Consider the following 18,950-nt stretch of genomic DNA (forward strand, 5'->3'; position numbering starts at 1 on the left):
ACAAGCCGCTGGCAGGGATGGGTGGGCCCTATAAAGGTCTCTTGTCCCCGGGCCCCTGCAAGTCTGTTGACAGCCCTAAGTTAAGGTGACAATAAAAATGCTTTTTATTACCCATTGATTATTGTTATTATTATTATTATTTGCATTCATAACTTATTTGTTTTGCTATGTGTAATTGCTATTTGCAATAGGACCTGCAGTATTTGTTAAGGATTTAGCATTGGTTTTGAGGGATGTGGGACGAATTAATCGATTTATAATGTATTATCATGGGAAAATCCCACTCGACATATGACAATTTCGACTCACAAACAAGGTCCTGGAACGAATTAAATTCGTATGTCGAGACACACTCATGCACAGGTGCATGTGAAAATAAGTATTAAAAAATGAAGTCATCTGAGATACAGATACTCACATTTTGATTGTCTGCCTAAGGCAGGCTATTTCCAGAAAATATTAGCTTTTATTTGTATTTCTCCACTATTACCCATAAGAAAAATAAAATTTTGTGTGTGGTTTTCTTTCTATTTATTAAACAAGATTATTTCCGCTATGGGTGTTATCTGTCCCTTTAAGGGACAAATCTTTCTATTAGAAAGTTACTTTGTCCTATACCAATACACTGCAAATATACCTCCTTAAAACTAGTTAAATTCCCTTGTTTTCAGTGTAAATCTACTAAAAATAAGTGAAATTATCCGCCAGTACGTCAAGTAAATTTTTCTATGACTCCGACGTAATATGGCCGATAAGCGATTACGTCAGTCTTTTATGGTTTACAGCCAGTAGCTGACATCTAGCTTAATTTATGATATATCTATAACAGTTGTCAGTAATACGTCATCAGTACGCGCCGTCCAACAGTAAACTCATTAAGTTGATTTTTAGTAATTTGAAGCTCTGCTGAGGGTCCTATTCAACAAAAGGATGCGTGACATAAATGGTCAGGGGATGGGACCCTCTCAACCGGTCGAATTTTCATAGCCATGCCGTAGTCTGGTAATTACGAACGTTCGAATAAAAGGTGTGACGAAGCTCCCCAGAAACGTAGTTAAACGCTCAAAGGTAAGCTGTTTCAAATATGATGGTCATTCTCATTGAAATGTCCGCCTGTTGTCAGGTCTTGAGAGAGGACAGCCTGTCCTCATTTTGCTATAGCCCTTATTTAGACTAATTCCATGTGTATGTGTATCTATGAAAAACAAGAACGTTTCAAAATTATCCCACTTTTGAGCATATTGACGCTAAAGTTCCTTTTCCTATGTGACTAGTAGGTCAGGAGATATGGCTGACGACCCACAGAGAAATTTTCGTTCTGCTTATTATGAGAAAGTTGGCTTTAGAGGGGTCGAGGAGAAAAAGTCCCTGGAAATTCTGCTCAAGGATAACCCCCTTGGTAAGTGTTAATTTATGTCATTATCGTGGCCAGAGGATCACAATTTTATGCCCAGAATCAGACAATATTCAATTTCAATCATCTGACAGGCTACAAAATGTACAGATGATTTTGGCTTTAATTATATATTATAGCTAAAATCATCCAATTAAGTAGCTGAAATATTTGTCTCTTTTACAGACCTGGAAAAGCTGAGCACTTTTAGCCAGCGGTTTCCTCTTCCATCCATGTATAGGGTCCACGTGTGGAAGGTTTTGTTAGGTAAGACATGCTTTCTCAGGAGATTGCGCATGAGTTTTACTAAAATGTAGTGAAAGCTTTGTTTATTGTGCCTTTTTTTTTTATTTATTCAAGAAAAAAACATGTATATTGTACAAAAATATAAAATAAAAGGGGTTTAAGGCTCTGGCTCCAAATGTTCCCACCGCCTTACTAATTGTGCGGCAAGGGTACTGGCCTGTTGCTCCGGCTGTTGGTGGTCCACCTAGCTGACTGCTGGCGCTGTAGCTGGCCCCCACTCTGGGTGCTGCTGAACCTGACCAGCTGCTGCCACAGTAGCAGCCTCCTGACCCGGCTAGGCTGGCTGTTAGTGAACCTGGCAAGCCGCTGCGGCGCTAGCCTGCTGCTGCACTCGGTCCTGCCCGTTAGCATGATCGCTGCAACTGTCCTCAGCACCCGTTGTTGCTTTTCTGACTCGTTTTGAACCATCTTCCTTCTTTTTGAAAAAAGACAGTAAATGCAACTGTCTTTTTGGCATGTTGAAATACAGTTTGATCCTGTCTGCTTGCTTCCTAGATGCCGCAGATTTCCATTTATTTATGTGTTTTTTTTTATGTCAGGGGAGTGATATGTTGGTCCAGCTTTTCAGTGCATCAACATATCTCCGACTCTTTCAAATGACGTTAAATTTTTATAAACAACATGCAATTCTTGGGATTTTTTCTGTAAATGAATTTATGCATGTTATTATTTTATTTTGTACAGTAATGTACGTAACTATGCACGGTCCCTTTAAGAGATGCCGGGACTGGAGAGCGGTGAGGTAGTTGGAAGTGAGACGGGCGAGAAAGAAAAGTTTGCGGTCGTATTTGGCAGCGGTCTGCTGTTATTTTGTTTATTGTTTTCTTATTGTTGCCACAATAAAGTGGAGAAAGCCATAAACGACTCCTTCTTTCCACCCATTCGGGGGTATTACAATACATTTATTAAAAACGTTTGTATATTATTATTTATCTTTTTTTATACACGAGAGGTGCCGGATCTGCCCATATAAGTGCAGGAACACAGGGAGGCCAAAATCAAGAGGTGCCGGATCTTGTTCCAGCAAGATCTGGCACAAATTAACCCCTGTATGGAGGTCAGAAACTAAATCTCGATGAGTACATATGACATCAGTGCGTTATTTGTTAGCACTCTGTGATACAGATGCCAGCATTTTAGTGCTGTCTCGGGTCTTCTTCCTATACCTGTATCGGTGAAAAAGTAGTTTTATATACCATGATGCTATGCCATTTTTTGTGAGTGGGTGTCTTCTATTATACATTAGCAATAAGCTTGTGTGGTTTCAAAAATCGAAATGTATTTTGCATTTTAAAGCCTTCTTTGTGCAAATGTGTTTGTAATGTGTTTACCTTTACAGCAAACTGGATTGTAATAAACTGCTTGATAACCATCAGCTTTGTACTCTTTGAGGGACTCTTAGCAATCTGCCGAACTATTGTCAGTTTGCATCTACACCATAGTTGGTTAATTAAATATGTCAGCAAGATTTTCCCTAAAAACTTTTCTCTGAGACCTCTGACTTATTCTGCTATGCCAGGTCCAATTTATGTTCCTAGTTTCACTTGAGAACACTTAGCCGTTGTACTAGTAATACCACTAGGTGCAACTATTAGCAAAACTAGTGAAACATTTATCATATTATTATTATTAACACTGATGTCATAATTGTAATTGGTTGCTATACTAGTATAACACTTCTGAGTTAGGTTATAAGATAAGTGGGACACTTAAACTAGTGCGACTTAGAAGCATTTTTGCTTTCTCTACTTTTAGTAATTGAAAATGCAAGTAGCCAAGCACTCACGAATCATCTATGTCTGCTGAAAGACTGTAGATTCACTGCTCAGAACCTCTACAGAATAACACCTTTCATGCCAATTAATTTGAAGGAGTAAACAGCTTCTGGTCAGTTTTCATATAAACATATTGGACTGTTTAAGTTGATGAGTTTGTCAGCCATATTGTGTGTTCTTCAGGCATCCTGCCACCCCACAGTGACTCCCATAACTTGGTTGGAAGCTACAGAAAGGAGCAATACCAAGACATCCGGGAGGCACTGAAGGTGATGAGATTTATCGAATCCTCCACACCTTCAACCCATGTGTACCTGCGTATGTTCCAGCTTGAGAGCCAGGTGCTCCCGCGCTGCTCTGAAATGTCACCACCGGTAAGACTTTTTTCCATCCATCCATCCGTTATAACAAATATTGTTAACAGATTCAAAAATAAGCAAGCACTTTTACCAAAATTCAATCAATGTTATCTCAAGTTTTGCACACACAAATACTTTAAGTGTCGATGTGGTTTCAGGATGAAAAGAACGAGGACTTCTTATCCATCAGTCAAGCAATGGAGGAGATTGCAGAAAATCCGGTTGACTGCTACTGGCTAATTAAAAGTTTTATCACCCAGTTCCACACCAAGTTTGGAGACTCAGTTCCGCATCTTGTATGTGTCACTGTATTTTCAAAGGCTACATTTACACTGCTTGTTTTAAAGACAATTCTTATTTAATTCTGTATATGGATTCTATTCTATATCATTCTAAATATGTAATTCCAAATTAGTGAGTCAAATTACATGTCCATTATAAGTGGCCTACAGGTGCACCCATAGAGAGTAAAAAGAATAATTGGACAAACACTTGGTGACGATACCCATAGCCACTATTCACACTCCCAAGAGTTAACAGCACCACAACGACAGGCGTCATGTTTTCTGTTCTCATTGGTTAAGCCCACGTATGGTTTATGTGGGCGGGTAAACATCTAAGGCTAGGTTCATACCGCATGTCTTAATGCACTAATCTGATTTTGTTGTGTTTTCCCGAATCGAGTGAGACATTAACTTAACGGTCTGAATGGGACAAGGCGCATAGAAGTTCTGTCATATCCACTGTTGCCACTAGAGGGCAGTGTATCCACCAAAATCAAACTAAATGCAAACACTTTCTAAACAAACCATTACAATGCTACTGTAATTAAACGAATCCTTGAAGCAGCAACGTTTGATTTGAAGCTTTTTTCCTAATAGAATTAATCAAGTTAATCGATGAATTGTTGCAGCACTATTTGAGAGTATACAAACTGGAATATTAGGTCTTATAATTATCTTCCATTCTGTCCTATTCTTGCTGTTGTAGCCAAAGAGCCTGGAGCACTACCTCAGTCAGGAGGAGCCTGGGCTTCTGAGCCATCTGAAGAACAATGGTGCTTTGGCGCAACTCCCATATAACCTCTGGTTCAGGCACTGCTTTGCTGGCTGCTTGCCCGAGTCCAGTTTGCAGAGGTGAGTCTATAACGCATGATATGTTTGAGACCTAGCATGAATCTGTTCCAAAAATGGCACTAAAATAAAATACGAATTAAAGCTATAGACATAATCTAATAAGACGACTGCACAAATACAAACCAGATTCCCCAAAAAGTGGGAAGCTTAACAAATTGTGAATAGAAATAGAACAGGGGTGACCTAAAGTTAAACTGAGAAAATATCATTTTAAAGGTAAAATTATGCTAATTTTGTATTTAATGGTAGCTGCAAATCTCAATGCTGGTACAGGTAACAGTAAGAGGCAGGAAAAGGGTAACACAACAGCAAATGAAAGACAAGCATGAAGTCACAAGCATGAAGTCACAAGCACGAAAGACACGACTTTTATATTTCAAGTAGGGATGGGAATCGAAATCCGATTCCAATTCGGAACCGGTTCCGAGTGTTTCGAGGCCTCGACATCACAATGAAAAAGCCTTAACGATCCCTTTAACGATTCCTAAAGACGCGTATTGCGTCGTGACGTGTCTTGTTGTCCAGACGCATCAAACTAGCATGGCGCCAAGAACCACTCGCTCCAAAGTTTGACTACACTTCACCAGGAAAGAGTGTGAAAATGAAAGGTTACGACGGGTAAGCACGAGCATTGCAGCCATAAACATAACAATGACAGCACGTAGGTTCAAACGCTCGAAAGTGTGTCTTCACTTCACGAGGAAAAATTACAACAAAGCGACTTGCAGTCATTGCAAGGTGGAGATAACTGCATCGGGAGGGAATACGACTGTGCTGTCCTCACAGAGAGGCTAAGGCTCAGTCCTGGCTATACAGCTAGATAAACTCCCAAATGACGATGCAGAAGACGTTGGTATAATTTGCTGACTTTATTCAACCATCACTTGAAGAGTGAAACTAAGAATAGAAATGAAACAAATCAATTTCGTCCCCAATAACAAACAGGTTTGCATCAACGTAAATCAGTGATGATTAGCTGCTAATAACAGTAATAACAAATGGTTAGCATTCGTTCGCTAGCATTAGCACATCGTTCAAACCACTACACAACTGGATTTAAGTGTCCGATCGCGAGTGGAAACACAACAACAACAACAACACAAAAGATGATACATACAGGCGTTGCTTCTGTAGATATTAACATTAACAACGTAGGCTCGTAGAAGTGTTTCCCTCTCTCACTAACTCGCTCACTCGCTTGGATGCGGCATTTCTTCTTCGTGTGTAAGCGCGCTCTTCTTCACGTGAGCGCGTTCTTCTTCGCGTGAGGAAGCGCAAGGGCGCCCCCACTTGAGCGTGTAAGCGCCACAAAAACTAAAAGGCATGCATTTCAATGTAATGGTAAATAATACATGTTAACCCAGCAGTCCCCAAACTGCGGCCCGCGGCCCAAATACGGCCCGCCTCCACATTTGGTCCGGCCATTTTGAATTTTTTTTTTTTTTCTCAATCGTGTTATTTATTTCCTGGCCTTTTCCTTGAAGAATTCAGAGAGGGTTATTTGGTTATTATCTATTTAATTAATAGTGTTTTTATTATTAATTATTATTATTATATTATAATATTATTTTTATTTTATTTACTTTCATTCCGTGAAGAATCCAGAAAGGGTTATTTGATTGTGGCTTTCTGAAAAACAATAATTTTTTTACTTTTATGCACTTCTGCAATCGTCACACTTTTTCTGTTACAAACTGACCCCGGCCCCTCATCAGAAAAGGGAAAAGTTATGTGGCCCTCACAGGAAAAAGTTTGGGGACCCCTGTTTTAACACATATTGCCAAAGGCAGAACAACAACCTATCTGCCAATATATACCAATATTTTTTATTTCTATTAGATAAATGTTTCAGTAAAATGTTACACATTCTTGTGTATTTGCCACTTATTGCCACAGTTAACGTTGAGGCTTTGGGCCTCTTTTGATCTCGTTGTGAGTTTGTAAGGTTGTGACTTCTGATTAAACAAACTCTATGCCAATCAAAACGTTTGTTCTTCTTTTCCCCAAAATTAGAATCGATAAGAGAATCGATAAAGAATCGAATCGTTAAGCAATATCGACAATGGAATCGGAATCGTAAAAATCCTATCAATTCCCATCCCTAATTTCAAGAGTGCGAGATTTAAACATAACACATAAATATACAGGTTTTGGCGAGCATGTGGTTGAGAGCCACTTTTTGACATGTCACAATGCTCTAGAAACCTCAAAAAAACGCATTTATGGAACGGACTGACCGACATAGACTATGAATGGGTTTCCCTGCTGCTCGCTGCGGAGTGCCAATCGCTCGTCTGAATACATGAGGAACCACTAGCGTTCCTCCTGAGAGCTGATGGCGCTGTTTATTGCATACTAAGCGCTGTTGGCACTGCTATGATAAGAAAAAAATTCTGACTCGTACTCAAAGTGCGCCATCATAGTTATTGTCTGGAAAGTGCATGCGCAGTGAGTGCGTAGGTGCAGCAATGTTGACAGATTAGGTGGGTTCTCGCCAACTGGGTAGGTTCTATTTATTTTGTGATTGGGCTTGAGATGGTCTTTCTCAGGGGTCCCCAAACTGCGGCCCACGGGCCTGATACGGTCCATGGCCACGTTTGGTCCGGCCCCCTGAACAAAAAAAAAATATATATATGTATATATATATATATATTTTTTTTTTTTTTCAATAGTGTCATTTATTTCCTGGCTTTTTTCTGTGAAGAACCCAGAGAGGGTGATTTGGTTATTATCTATTTAATTAATAGTTTTATTATATTATATTATGTTATTATTATTTTTATTTTATTTACTTTTGTTCTGTGAAGAATCCAGAAAGCGTTATTTGATTGTGGCTTTCTGAAAAACAATACATTTTTACATTTAGGCACTCCTGCAATCGTCACACCTTTTCTGTTACAAACTGACCCCGGCCCCCCATCAGAGAAGGGAAAAGTGGAAATGAAGGGAAAAGTGAAAAAAATGTGGCCTTCACAGGAAAAAGTTTGGGGACCCCTGGTCTTTCTGATCTAGCAACCCTGTGGTGCAGCGCAAGTTTGGCTCCTGATCTTCATACTTGAGTGTCAATGGCGCCTCGTGTGTGAGGGCTATGTGGTGAAAATTCTTGTGAATAAATGCTTAAATCCCTGAATTCATTATAGATATGTCGTAAAACTGTCTCGATTCTTGGTTAAAACTTGTAAACTATGAAGCTAGTTACTTACGAAAATTAACTGCCTCCATGTGTAAACAAAGAAGAAAATTCTTGCAAATAAATGCTTCAATCACGCATGCATGGTAAGAAAAATATCATTTTTACCTTGAATCCTCGAACAAATCGCTCCTGAGACAATCCTTCCTGTTTATATGCAGTACAACTTTCGTAGTTAAATCCAATCGTAAGTAAATCCAAGCTTAAATCCGACATGAGCGTGTGCCATCTTCTGCTATTACAAAATGAAGCTCGCCCCCCACTGATAAGGCGTCGCGCAAAGAATGACGAAGTGACACGTCAATAGTGATGATGTCTATGGCTCGTGACTAACAGGAAGTAGCGCTGGCATTACATCAAACAAGTCCGAGTGCATCAAAGGAAAGTGGACTGCACGTATAGTGTAATGAAATACCAGACATGCATAGAAATTTGAGATCAACTTTTTAGATTAATTAGGCAAATATTATACTAATGTACTATACTTAGCATCAGTGCTGAGAGGTGGCGGACAAAGAAAAAAATGACTGAAGACAAAATGGCGGACGAGGCTCCGGCGCCGTAGTCAAACTCACGTAAATCAGGTACGTCTTAACCCGGGAACTACCTCTAATTTATTTCTCTTGCGGACCGGTACCAAGTGGCTTGCGGACTGGACTGATGGTTGGGGGCCGCTGGTGTAGAGTATCACCAATACCTCCAATGTCGGGAGAACGATAGTGGTGCAATATCAGGTGTTTCCATACAAAAAAATTGCAGAGTTTAAAGTCGAGGCCGAGAAACCATACATGATGCCTGGCATCTTCAGGTTGTCAAAAAGCAGTACACCACAAACAGCAATGCTACAGTAAAGGAAATCAAAGAATGGGCTTGACAATATGGATGTGCAAAAAAATCGATATGGGAATACAGTAATACCTCTACATACGAATTTAATTAGTTCCAGGACTTAGTTTGTAAGTTGAAATGGTCCTATCTTGAGCTGGACTTTCCCATAATAATACATTATAATTATTTGATTAATTCGTTCCACAGCCCAAAAACATAAGCTAAATCCTAAATATATCCTAAATACTATAAATACTTAATACTATATATCCTAAATACTGCTGGAACAATTACAAATAGCAATTATACAGTACATAGCAAAACATATAAGTACAAATTGGAATAACAATAACACAATGGTAATGATGATGTAAGGAGTCGGGTTCCAATGTGGCGGTTGTGTTTTGCATGCTGTTCCTGAACACACTGTGTGAATGACAGCTGAGTGAGAGAGGTGGGGAGAATTTTTTTACTTTCTCTTTTCATGTTGTTGTTGGCCATAGGCTATGGCGGACAGTAGCCGTGCTGTATTGAACAAGTTCTGAAATAAATCATTAAAAACCTGACAAAGCTGGCGATTTCTTTGCCGATGTTACAATAATAATAAATGTCACCTTAACTTATAAGGAATGGCTAACGAAGGTCGGAGGAGGACCGTTATGATTATCGACCTATTCTGGCCGTATTGTCGAGCCATTTCACTGTAGGAGTGGGAACCTCAGGGCACCTCAAGATACGATTTGCGATACAAGGCTAACGATAACGATTATCTCACGATATCCCGATACAGCGAATTTTAATATATTGGTCAGAAATTTGATACATATTTTACGATATAACTGTTGAAAAAAAAAAGATATTTCAAAATAGAAAAAGTACTGTTTAAGTCATTTATTAAACAGTGACACCTTTTCTGTGCAACATTGCTGTAAAATATGAATCTACTGCAAATTGTGTACCTGTACACAAACACAAGAGGAAACAAACCACAACCACTGATATCTCTTAGAGAGATCATGATGAAAAGCACCCTTAATTTCTTTAAAGTTTTAAATCTTTAGTAAAAAAAATAACAATGCTGTAGGTGTCAGTCAGCAGTTGAGCTTGGAGTGGGGCAATGATAAAATTGGTGGGTCTTTTCTTCATATATGACCTTTGTTGCCAAAAGCATTGGTTTGAGCACTTCCACCATATGCTTCAGCATTTGAGATGTTGGACTCAGTCACATTCTTCCTCACCTTAAAAACAACAAAACAAAAAATATTAGTTACTTAATAGCTTTTGAGTTGAAATCCTGATTTTTGTGTGTGTGTGTTGGAAGTATTGAGTGAATTAAAAAAATATGAATTGAATGTATAGAAATTAAAAATGCAATAATTACCTATTTTTAATATGTAGACTACATTAATTATCATGCACATCACCTTATATATCTTGGAAGCTATTCAAACCATTTTTATAGCTTATTGCATCAAAATGGCAGTAATAACAGTTTGTGTAGTAAACTAGATGGAAAGTGGTTCTCAAATAATATCAAATAAATCAGTAAATTCATGTAGGCTTGTTCGATATTCATTTTCATCCAGTTTAGGGTCCTGGTTTATTTTATATCACTCAACACCAAATGCCATCAAAATAATACATGTAAATTAAAAACTCAATTACATTGCAAAACTTTCTTACCTCAAGTGATGAAAGCGAAGCAGTGAAGAAATCTGTGTCCACGTCGTCGCCAGCTGCCAGTGAACCTTATTTTTGTTAGACAATTCTTGCATACAGCAAAGACCTTGTTCACCTTACTTCCTTTCTTGTTTGTGTAAAATCTAAAGTGTGTCCACATTTGTGATTTGTAGCAATATTTTTGTCACTTTTTTCCCCCACCGTTCCCCCGAAGCTTTATTTTTTTCAACCCACTTGGAGCTTCCTCTCTTCTTCTCTAGACAACTTGTGCACACTTTACCTTCACCGCCACTCTTGAGCACCCCTAGTGGACCGCCAAGGAATTGCTCAACAAACGTCGAGCAGTTTACAGCATCCAATGGCCAATATGTCAAATAAAAGGATCGATACTTGGCGGGAGCATATCGATAACCGATTAGGTTGCAAAATATCGCGATATATCGCTACATCGAGATATTGTCACACTCTTATTTCACTGACGCGCACACTACGCTCAAATTTTTTCCTATCATTTCCATCTTAATTTCAATGGTAAGCGTCACCTTTTTTCGATTTTCATCACCTGCACTAACCTTCTTGGGACCCATGTTGAATTCTCTCTCAAGCAAATCCGCTGTGCGTCCATCATGCGGGAAAACAATGAAATTGCAACACCGTAATAAATCGTCGTATTTCGAGTGTGGCCTCATCTATCGAGACAAATGACGAGTCAAATTTTACGTCTGATGGATCAAATGTCGATGCGATCGTATATCGAGGTACCACTGTATGTTGTTTCCACTCTGTTGACAATACACGTATCGATACAGTGCCAGTCGAAGGATACTAAGATTGTGTATTGCTAATGGTCTTTCATTAAGATCACAGGAATGGTGATACTCGAAATAAGTAAAAGGTAGTTTAAAAAAATAGGCACACCCTCTTTATAGTTTCTGTACTAGTTCAATACATTTTCTTTCTCCATCTGAGACTCAGATGAAGGCCTCTTCACTTCCTGGATCCATTAAAATGTTTAACAACACATTTTCTTAAATAATATACAGTACTATCTGTATGAATTTGTTTTAAAGAGTCTGGGACAAGGTGATCAGTGGCTCCTGCAAGATCCTGGTGTTTGTTGCTTTGGAGATACTTCTCAGCTACAAGATTATGTTGCTGGGTATCAGCCGACCAGAGGGTGTTGTCAAGTTTCTGTGCAATGTGAGTGAATAACTGCTGTGTGCCAAAACGATCATTTCGCCCCTTAGCAAGCTTTCTTGTCTTACCTTGTGTTTCCCTTGTAGATACCGCAGGAGAACACTGATGCCATCGTAACTAAAGCCATTGATCTTTGGCACAAATATTGTGGCACCCCAATACATGCCATGTAAGCTGGGGGGGAAATATGTTTCCTTCTACTGATGAACCAGCGATATGTCTTCACTCCTCATGCCTAATGCGACTACCAGCTGGACTGTGCATGCCGATCTTTTTGCTAATAAATTGAGGAATAACCATAGACTCACCTTCCCGCTTAGGGCTGACCCAGGCAGAGCATTTGGCTTTCACTGTGATAAACTCAAACACACACTGCGTTCAAACCCCGGATTTAGGTGGAAAAAAGACGAAAGTCTTACTACTGTATACAAGCAGGCAGCAGTGTCTCGAGTGATTTGGTTCAAGCTAATATATAAAATAGCCCCATGCATGCACTTTAAAACATTTTGGGAAAAAATGCAAGGAAATAATTTGCGTAACTTTAGCTCAAAATATTTACACAAAAGGAATGATAAATGCCTGTTTTTTGCTTTTAACCAATAATTTAGACTGTTCTATGTTCATATCTAAAGAAATTCAGGGATGTACACATTTATTTACAAGAATTTTCAACTTAAAAAGCGTAATTTTAGCTCGACATATTTACGTAAAATGAATGATAAATGCCCGTTTTTTGCATTTATCCAAGAATCTAGACTGTTCCAATGTTCATATCTATAGAAATTGTGGGATGCACACATTCATTTACAAGACTTTTCAACTTAAAAAGCTTTTTGTTTTGTATCCAAGTTTGTATCCAAATAATCAGGTAATGTCTTGGCCAACTGCCATTTTTTGGCAAAAAAGTATTAATTTAGACATTTCTGCTTCCAAAACAAACAAAAAAATCCCCTTTTACGTGTTCTATCTTATGTAACATTTTAATCCAAAAACGAGGAGGGCCAGATAGCCGGCAAGACGTGCCTCCGTACTGAGGCAATAGTAATTTCAGAATTCAACCTAAATAAGTTGTGATTGTATATAGAAAAAAATGCAAATTTTGCTTTTGTTGAGTAAAATTAAGATGACTCTGCATGCTTTCCTCAAGTATTAAGTATTAATTATTCTGATGTGAAAAATGAGTGATTTATTAGCTGTTGAAAACTTAAACTTTAAAGTTGCTATTTTGGGCAAAAACATATGATATGTTAAAAATTGCTATTGATCCTGAAAATTTAGGTGATGAGCTCTGCATTTGTGATTTTTGTGGATCTAGCATAAAATTTGAGAATTTTATTGCCATTTTAAGTTTTGTTATACTTGTATTAAAAAAATAATTAATTGGGATTTCATTAGGGGTTAGGGTTAACTTTGAATTTCTATATGTGGCTGCTCATGGAGACTCATATATGCCTAAGGGAGGTGCCTGTTTTAGTATTAGGTCGCTAGCGGCTGAGGTTTTGAAAATATTTGAATTCAAAGTTTTTGAAAATAGGCCCCCTACAGATCGGCCCCGTGTCCTGTCAACTAATAGTGAAGTCTATGGAATAACGTAATTCGACTTTACACTCAGAGGTGGGTAGTAACGTGTTGCGTTTACTTGTGTAACTTTGAGAAAAATATACTTCAAAGAGTAGTTGTACCACGCCATACTTTTTATTTGAGTTTTACTCGGCTACTTGGAGCTCCACTAGTCATTTTACGAATGTAGAATAAAGAGGAAAAATGTTAGAATTTATTTTTGCCGGAAATGCCTCCAGTGGCGCTACCAATATCACCAATGAGATGTCTCAACGATAACCACATGACTCAATTATTCCAATCAGGCGTAACAAAACAGTCACATGACCGTACACAAGCAGTCACAAGTCCTATGATCACGATGCCTGTTCAATCACATGACATCTTTAAAGAACCGTAAAAAATAAACCAATTCACTGAGAGCTGCTGTCAACATTACTTGAAAACGCGGATTTCAACCTGGCCTGCGATTTTTATTTGACACCGATATACAGTGAAGAAAATAAGAATTGAACACTCTGCTATTTTGCAAGTTCTCCCACTTAGAAATCATGGAGGGGTCTGAAATTTTTATCGTAGGTGTCCACTGTGAGAGAGATGATTTAAAAAGAAAAATCCAGACATCACAATGTATGATTTTTTTTTTAACATTTCATTTCTGTGATACAGCTGCAAATAAGTATTTGAACACCTGAGAAAATTGTTAAATGTTTGGTACATTGGTCTTTTTTTGTAATTAAAGAAGTCAAACGTTTCCTGTAGTTTTTCACCAGGTTTGCACACACTGCAGCAGGGGTCTTGGCCCACCCTTCAGTCAGGTTTCTGGGCTGTTGCTGAGAAACACTGAGTTTGAGCTCCCTCCAAAGGTTTTCTATTGGGTTTAGGTCTGGAAACCAGCTTGGCCAATGCTAGAACCCTGCAATGCTTCTTACGGAGCCACTCCTTGGTTTTCCTGGCTGTGTGCTTCGGGTCAGTGTCATGTTGGAAGACCCAGGCACGACCCATCTTTAATGCGTTGTTCCCCAAAATCTCACAATCTCATCCTCTCTTTAATACAGTGCACTCGTCTTGTTCCATGCGCAGAAAAACACCCCCAAAGCATGATTCTACCAACCCCATGCTTCACAGTAGGGATGGTCTTCTGGAGATAGTACTCATCTTTGTTTTTCCTCCAAATACGGTTAGTGGAATTATGACCAAAAAGTTCTATTTTACTCTCATCTTACCACAAAACTTGCTCCCATGACTCATCTGGAACATACAAATGGTCATAGGCAAACTTAAAACAGGACTTGACATGTTCTGGTTTAAGCAGGGGAACCTTCCGTGCCATTCATGATTTCAAACCATGACGTCCTAGTATATTTCCAACAGTAACCTTGAAAAGGGTGGTCCCAGCTCTTTTCAGGTCATTGACCATCTCCTTTCGTGTAGTTCTGGGCTGGTTCCTCATCATTCTTAGGATCATTGAGACCTCACAAGGTGATATCTTACATGGGGCTCCACTCCGATTGAGATTCACTGTCATGTTTACCTTCTTCCATTTTCTAATTATTTCTCCAACAGTGGACCTTGTTTGACCAAGCTGCTTGACAATTGGCGCCATAGCCCTTGCCAGCCTTGTGGAGGTGAACAATTTTGTCCGTGGTGTCTCTGGACAGCTCTTTGGTCTTGACCATGTTACAAGTTTGAGTGTTACTGATTGTATGGGGTGGACTGGTGTCTTTATGCTGCTATTGACCTCAAACTAATGCAGCAGATTCAGGATAATACATGGAGTGGAGTTGGACTTTAAATAGGCGGACTAACAGGTCTTTCAGAGTCAGAATTCTGGCTGATGGACAGATGTTCAAATACTTATTTTGCAGCTGTATTACACAAATAAATTGTTTAAAAAATCATGCATTGTTATTTCTGGATTTTTCTTTTTAGATTCTCTCACAGTGGACATGCACCTGTTAGGTTTAAAAATATACCTGTTGGGAGGGTCCGGGCCCCTAAGATGAAAATTTCAGATTCTTACATGATTTCTAAGTGGCAGAACTTGCAAATAGCATAGTGTTCAAACTCTTATTTTCTTCACTGTACCACAGAAAATTGGAGATATCTTTTTAATGTCATGATTTTGTGTATTTCTATGGCCTTATATGGTCATGTCGTCAGTTAAAGTACAGTATAGTAATAAGTTTATTTAAATGCTGTGCTAAAAAAAAAAGAAATTGTAAGAAGTTACTCATTCCTTGAGTATTTTGACCAAATATATATATATTTTTAACTTGAGTAGTTTTTGGCTACTCTACCCACCTCTGTTGATACTGCAAGCAGCTACATTAGTTGGCTTAGTAAGCATGGTGACATGCTAGCGTTAAAAAATAGACAACCTGACAAATTCACATTTCTTACAGAAACTGTATACATCATAGAAGAGTCACAATAAATAATACATCATGCAATTCTGCTTTACAAAAACATTTAAAAAGTCACTTTCTTATTAACAAGACTATTAACAAGAATTCTGAACATGCAAGCAAGTAGCTTGCAGACGATCACACATATGCTCTTACATACAAGTGCACTGCATTCTCCTTGAAGTCACACATTTGACTGGAAACAACGTAGCCTTGACACAAATACAAATGCAACAGTTGTGTTTTTGCTCATCAGTCAGTTGAATTACAGTAGAGCAAGATTTTACAGAGTACTTTAAAAAAAGGGGGGGGGGGGGGTACATCTGTCAACTTTGATTCATGAATATTGAAATGTGACCATCCTTGATATATTTGTATTGGGAGACCTCTACTTTTCTAAAATTCGAAGTTCAGAAGTTGCATGATTATTGCACAGGTTTGCCTCACTAAAGTGACTCTAAAATGTTCATTTTGCTGTATTTAAAGCCAATTCATGTCCGATAACTATGTACGGTACTTTAGGTTGATTTCATCGATTGTGTAAATAAGGTGTTGTATTCCCTGTAAACACGTCTGTAGGCACATTACAGGGTTACTGAGCTGTCAATATCCGGCATGGCAAGATTCTTTGAAACTCGACTGCTGCAGTCATGTTGCTTTGGTTTATGGAAGGTTTACAAGCTTCTGAATACAACCCATAAACAGATTAACAAATACAGATCAATCTGAAATTATTGCACAGTTGATTCATGAATTTGAAGACGTACACTTTTGTGAGAACAAGGTATTGGGTGACTGGAAGCCATGAAAACATTCCTACTAATACTGACATGAAACATATCTTTAAATTTTACACATTGAGGAAAGTATTAAAGGTCACAATAGTCCTACACTCAAATCTCATGGTGTACAGCCCCTTTACCATTTCACATAATCATTTTTCTCTTTCAACATGATCATTGTACCCTGTCATATTTCTCAACTGCACACTGAGAATCAAATTGTAACTGGCTGCAAAGAGCCTTGTGACCTGAAGATAATCAAACATTGGTGGATATACACAAGTCTGTAAGGCAATTAAAAAAAATGTTAAACGGTCAACAAAGTCAAAAACTAAATTAGGACTTCCAAACAAGTTGTAGTCATAGTTTTTAAGACCAGCCTTCCTAAGATTTATTAAAATTGGCACATATTTGATTTGACAAAAGTGCAAAGTTTGTTAATACAAAAATCTTTTTATATTTGAATCAGTCTAAAAACTACACTGAAGCGGGACTCAAAAGAGAAAAGGTTGCTCGATGTGTAGTCTATGGAACATGATCACAGGTGAGGAGTTCTGCTGTACAATGGCAGCAGAGAACGGTCTGACTGGTTTCTTGTGCAGGAATATCATCTTGAAAGGGCTTTCCTCTATGGCCTATGAAACCTGTATACAAAATTTGATGGTTAAGGTGCATATAGAAGTAAATGGAGTAAAGTGTGCTTTTCAAAAGACACAAATGCAGCCCTCCCTCCCCCCATGAGTGATCTGATTCACATATGTCACATAATGTCAGCAAAAGAGTAAGACTCAGATAATGCATATTCTAGCCTACAAATATGGCCTGGATAATGATGTGGCTTAGTTTCAGCCGGCAAATTTTGTCACCAATTCCAATTATGTCTAGCTCAGATCGTTTACGTCCATTCGAAAGTGCGATAATTTGCCGGATGACACTAAAAGACATCTGTCATAAGCATTCATTAATGCTCATGACAGGGTCATGTCATAATTATGATGGTCTTATCACAGTCTTATGAGGCCGTTGTCAAATAATGTTACCGGTTATTATCTTTTAATGTAAATATCCTGTAATACACTGAGGACAGCTATGGTTTATAATGTGGTGCGGCTTATCCGTGAACAAATGCTGTTTTCGTGTCAAATTTGGTGGATGGTGGTTTATAGTCCGAAAATTATGTTACCCAAAAGTGCATCACACAAGATAAGACATATGACATATTCCACTTTGACATTCTAGACAATTTTATTTGAAGAGAATGCAACATACAGTGAGGATCAGAAGTATTTGCACCCCATGTGATTTTGCAAATTCCCCCACTTAGAAAATAGGTAGGTCTGAAATTGCAATCATAGATGCATTTCCACCCATAGAGAGTTCATCTAAAAAAAAAAATCCGGAACTTGCATTGTATGATTTTTTTCAATAAATTATTTGTAATTTACTGGGGTTCATAAATATTTATACCCCTGAGAAAATCAGTACTAACATTTAGTGCACAAGCCTTTGTTTGCAATTACAGAGGTCAGATACTTTCTGTAGTTGTTCACCGGGTTTTCACATTGAACATTGGGATTTTGTCCCATTCCACCTGACAAATCTTCTTTAGACCTGTCAGGTTTCGGGGTTATCAGTGACAAACACGAAGTTTCAGGTCCATCCAAATATTTGGATTGAGGTCTGGAGACTGGCTGGGCCATTCTGGAACCTTGATTGATATGCTTTTTACGCAGCCACTCCTTGGTCATCTTGGCTGTATGCTTTGGTGGATCATTGTCATGTTGGAAGATCCAGCCACGACTCATCTTCAAGTCTCTGACTGAGGGAAGGAGGTTGTGGCTGAAAATCTGACATACATACATGATTCATTTCACCATTCATCCTCTGCTTTGTACAGTACAGCAGGCATGAAATTTGCCGTTTTGAAATCAAAAAGGGCGACCTACGTGAATTGCGTAGATCCGAGGAGAAATTCTTTTTGGGGGGGGGGGGGGTCGGGAGGTTTTATTTAATTATTATTATTATCATCATGTGATTAACTTGGTACGAAAACTGAGCACTTAAGAAATCGGTTCTTTATAAAACTGACACTTGGACACTTGCAAATCCTTCGAGATGATTCGCAGACGAGAACCAATCATCGGCCCAAACAGCCTTCCATTATTCCAATCGCGCGCACTCTACGTGTAAATGGAGTGCTTGGAGAGCCTTTGGTTGCATTGAAAAGCTGCGAAAACAAAAAGCAGGCCTTATCCACACTGGGGCAGACCAGAGCGCAGCATACACACTTGCCTGTATTTGCCAGCAGATTGAATTTGGTGAGTAATGGTTTCAAT

At 38.6% G+C, this 18,950-nt stretch overlaps 2 protein-coding genes across 4 annotated transcripts in view; one reads left to right on the forward strand and one right to left on the reverse strand.

The window, feature by feature from the left end:
- The first annotated feature begins 838 nt into the window (after positions 1-838).
- Positions 839-14,202, forward strand: tbc1d7 (TBC1 domain family, member 7). 3 transcript variants are annotated; one of them, XM_057841234.1, is made up of 9 exons: positions 839-1,068; positions 1,275-1,399; positions 1,580-1,660; positions 3,658-3,743; positions 3,804-3,848; positions 3,992-4,129; positions 4,824-4,969; positions 11,738-11,867; positions 11,951-14,202. In XM_057841234.1, exons 2-9 carry the CDS (start codon positions 1,288-1,290, stop codon positions 12,035-12,037), a joined length of 825 nt encoding a protein of 274 aa, XP_057697217.1. In that variant the 5' UTR covers positions 839-1,068; positions 1,275-1,287; the 3' UTR covers positions 12,038-14,202. The 3 variants fall into 3 exon arrangements, with proteins under 3 accessions (XP_057697217.1, XP_057697215.1, XP_057697216.1); XM_057841232.1 differs by having other exon boundaries at positions 3,658-3,848; XM_057841233.1 differs by having other exon boundaries at positions 1,278-1,399; positions 3,658-3,848.
- A 1,467-nt stretch (positions 14,203-15,669) lies between these two features.
- Positions 15,670-18,950, reverse strand: part of phactr1 (phosphatase and actin regulator 1) — a 60,813-nt gene continuing 57,532 nt past the window's right edge. Inside the window, exon 13 of the mRNA XM_057841231.1 lies at positions 15,670-17,258. Within this exon, the coding sequence (XP_057697214.1) occupies positions 17,243-17,258 (16 nt within the window). The 3' untranslated portion in view covers positions 15,670-17,242. The remainder of the gene's footprint in view (positions 17,259-18,950) is intronic.

Source organism: Corythoichthys intestinalis, chromosome 7 (assembly GCF_030265065.1).
Source record: "Corythoichthys intestinalis isolate RoL2023-P3 chromosome 7, ASM3026506v1, whole genome shotgun sequence".
NCBI lineage: Eukaryota > Metazoa > Chordata > Actinopteri > Syngnathiformes > Syngnathidae > Corythoichthys > Corythoichthys intestinalis.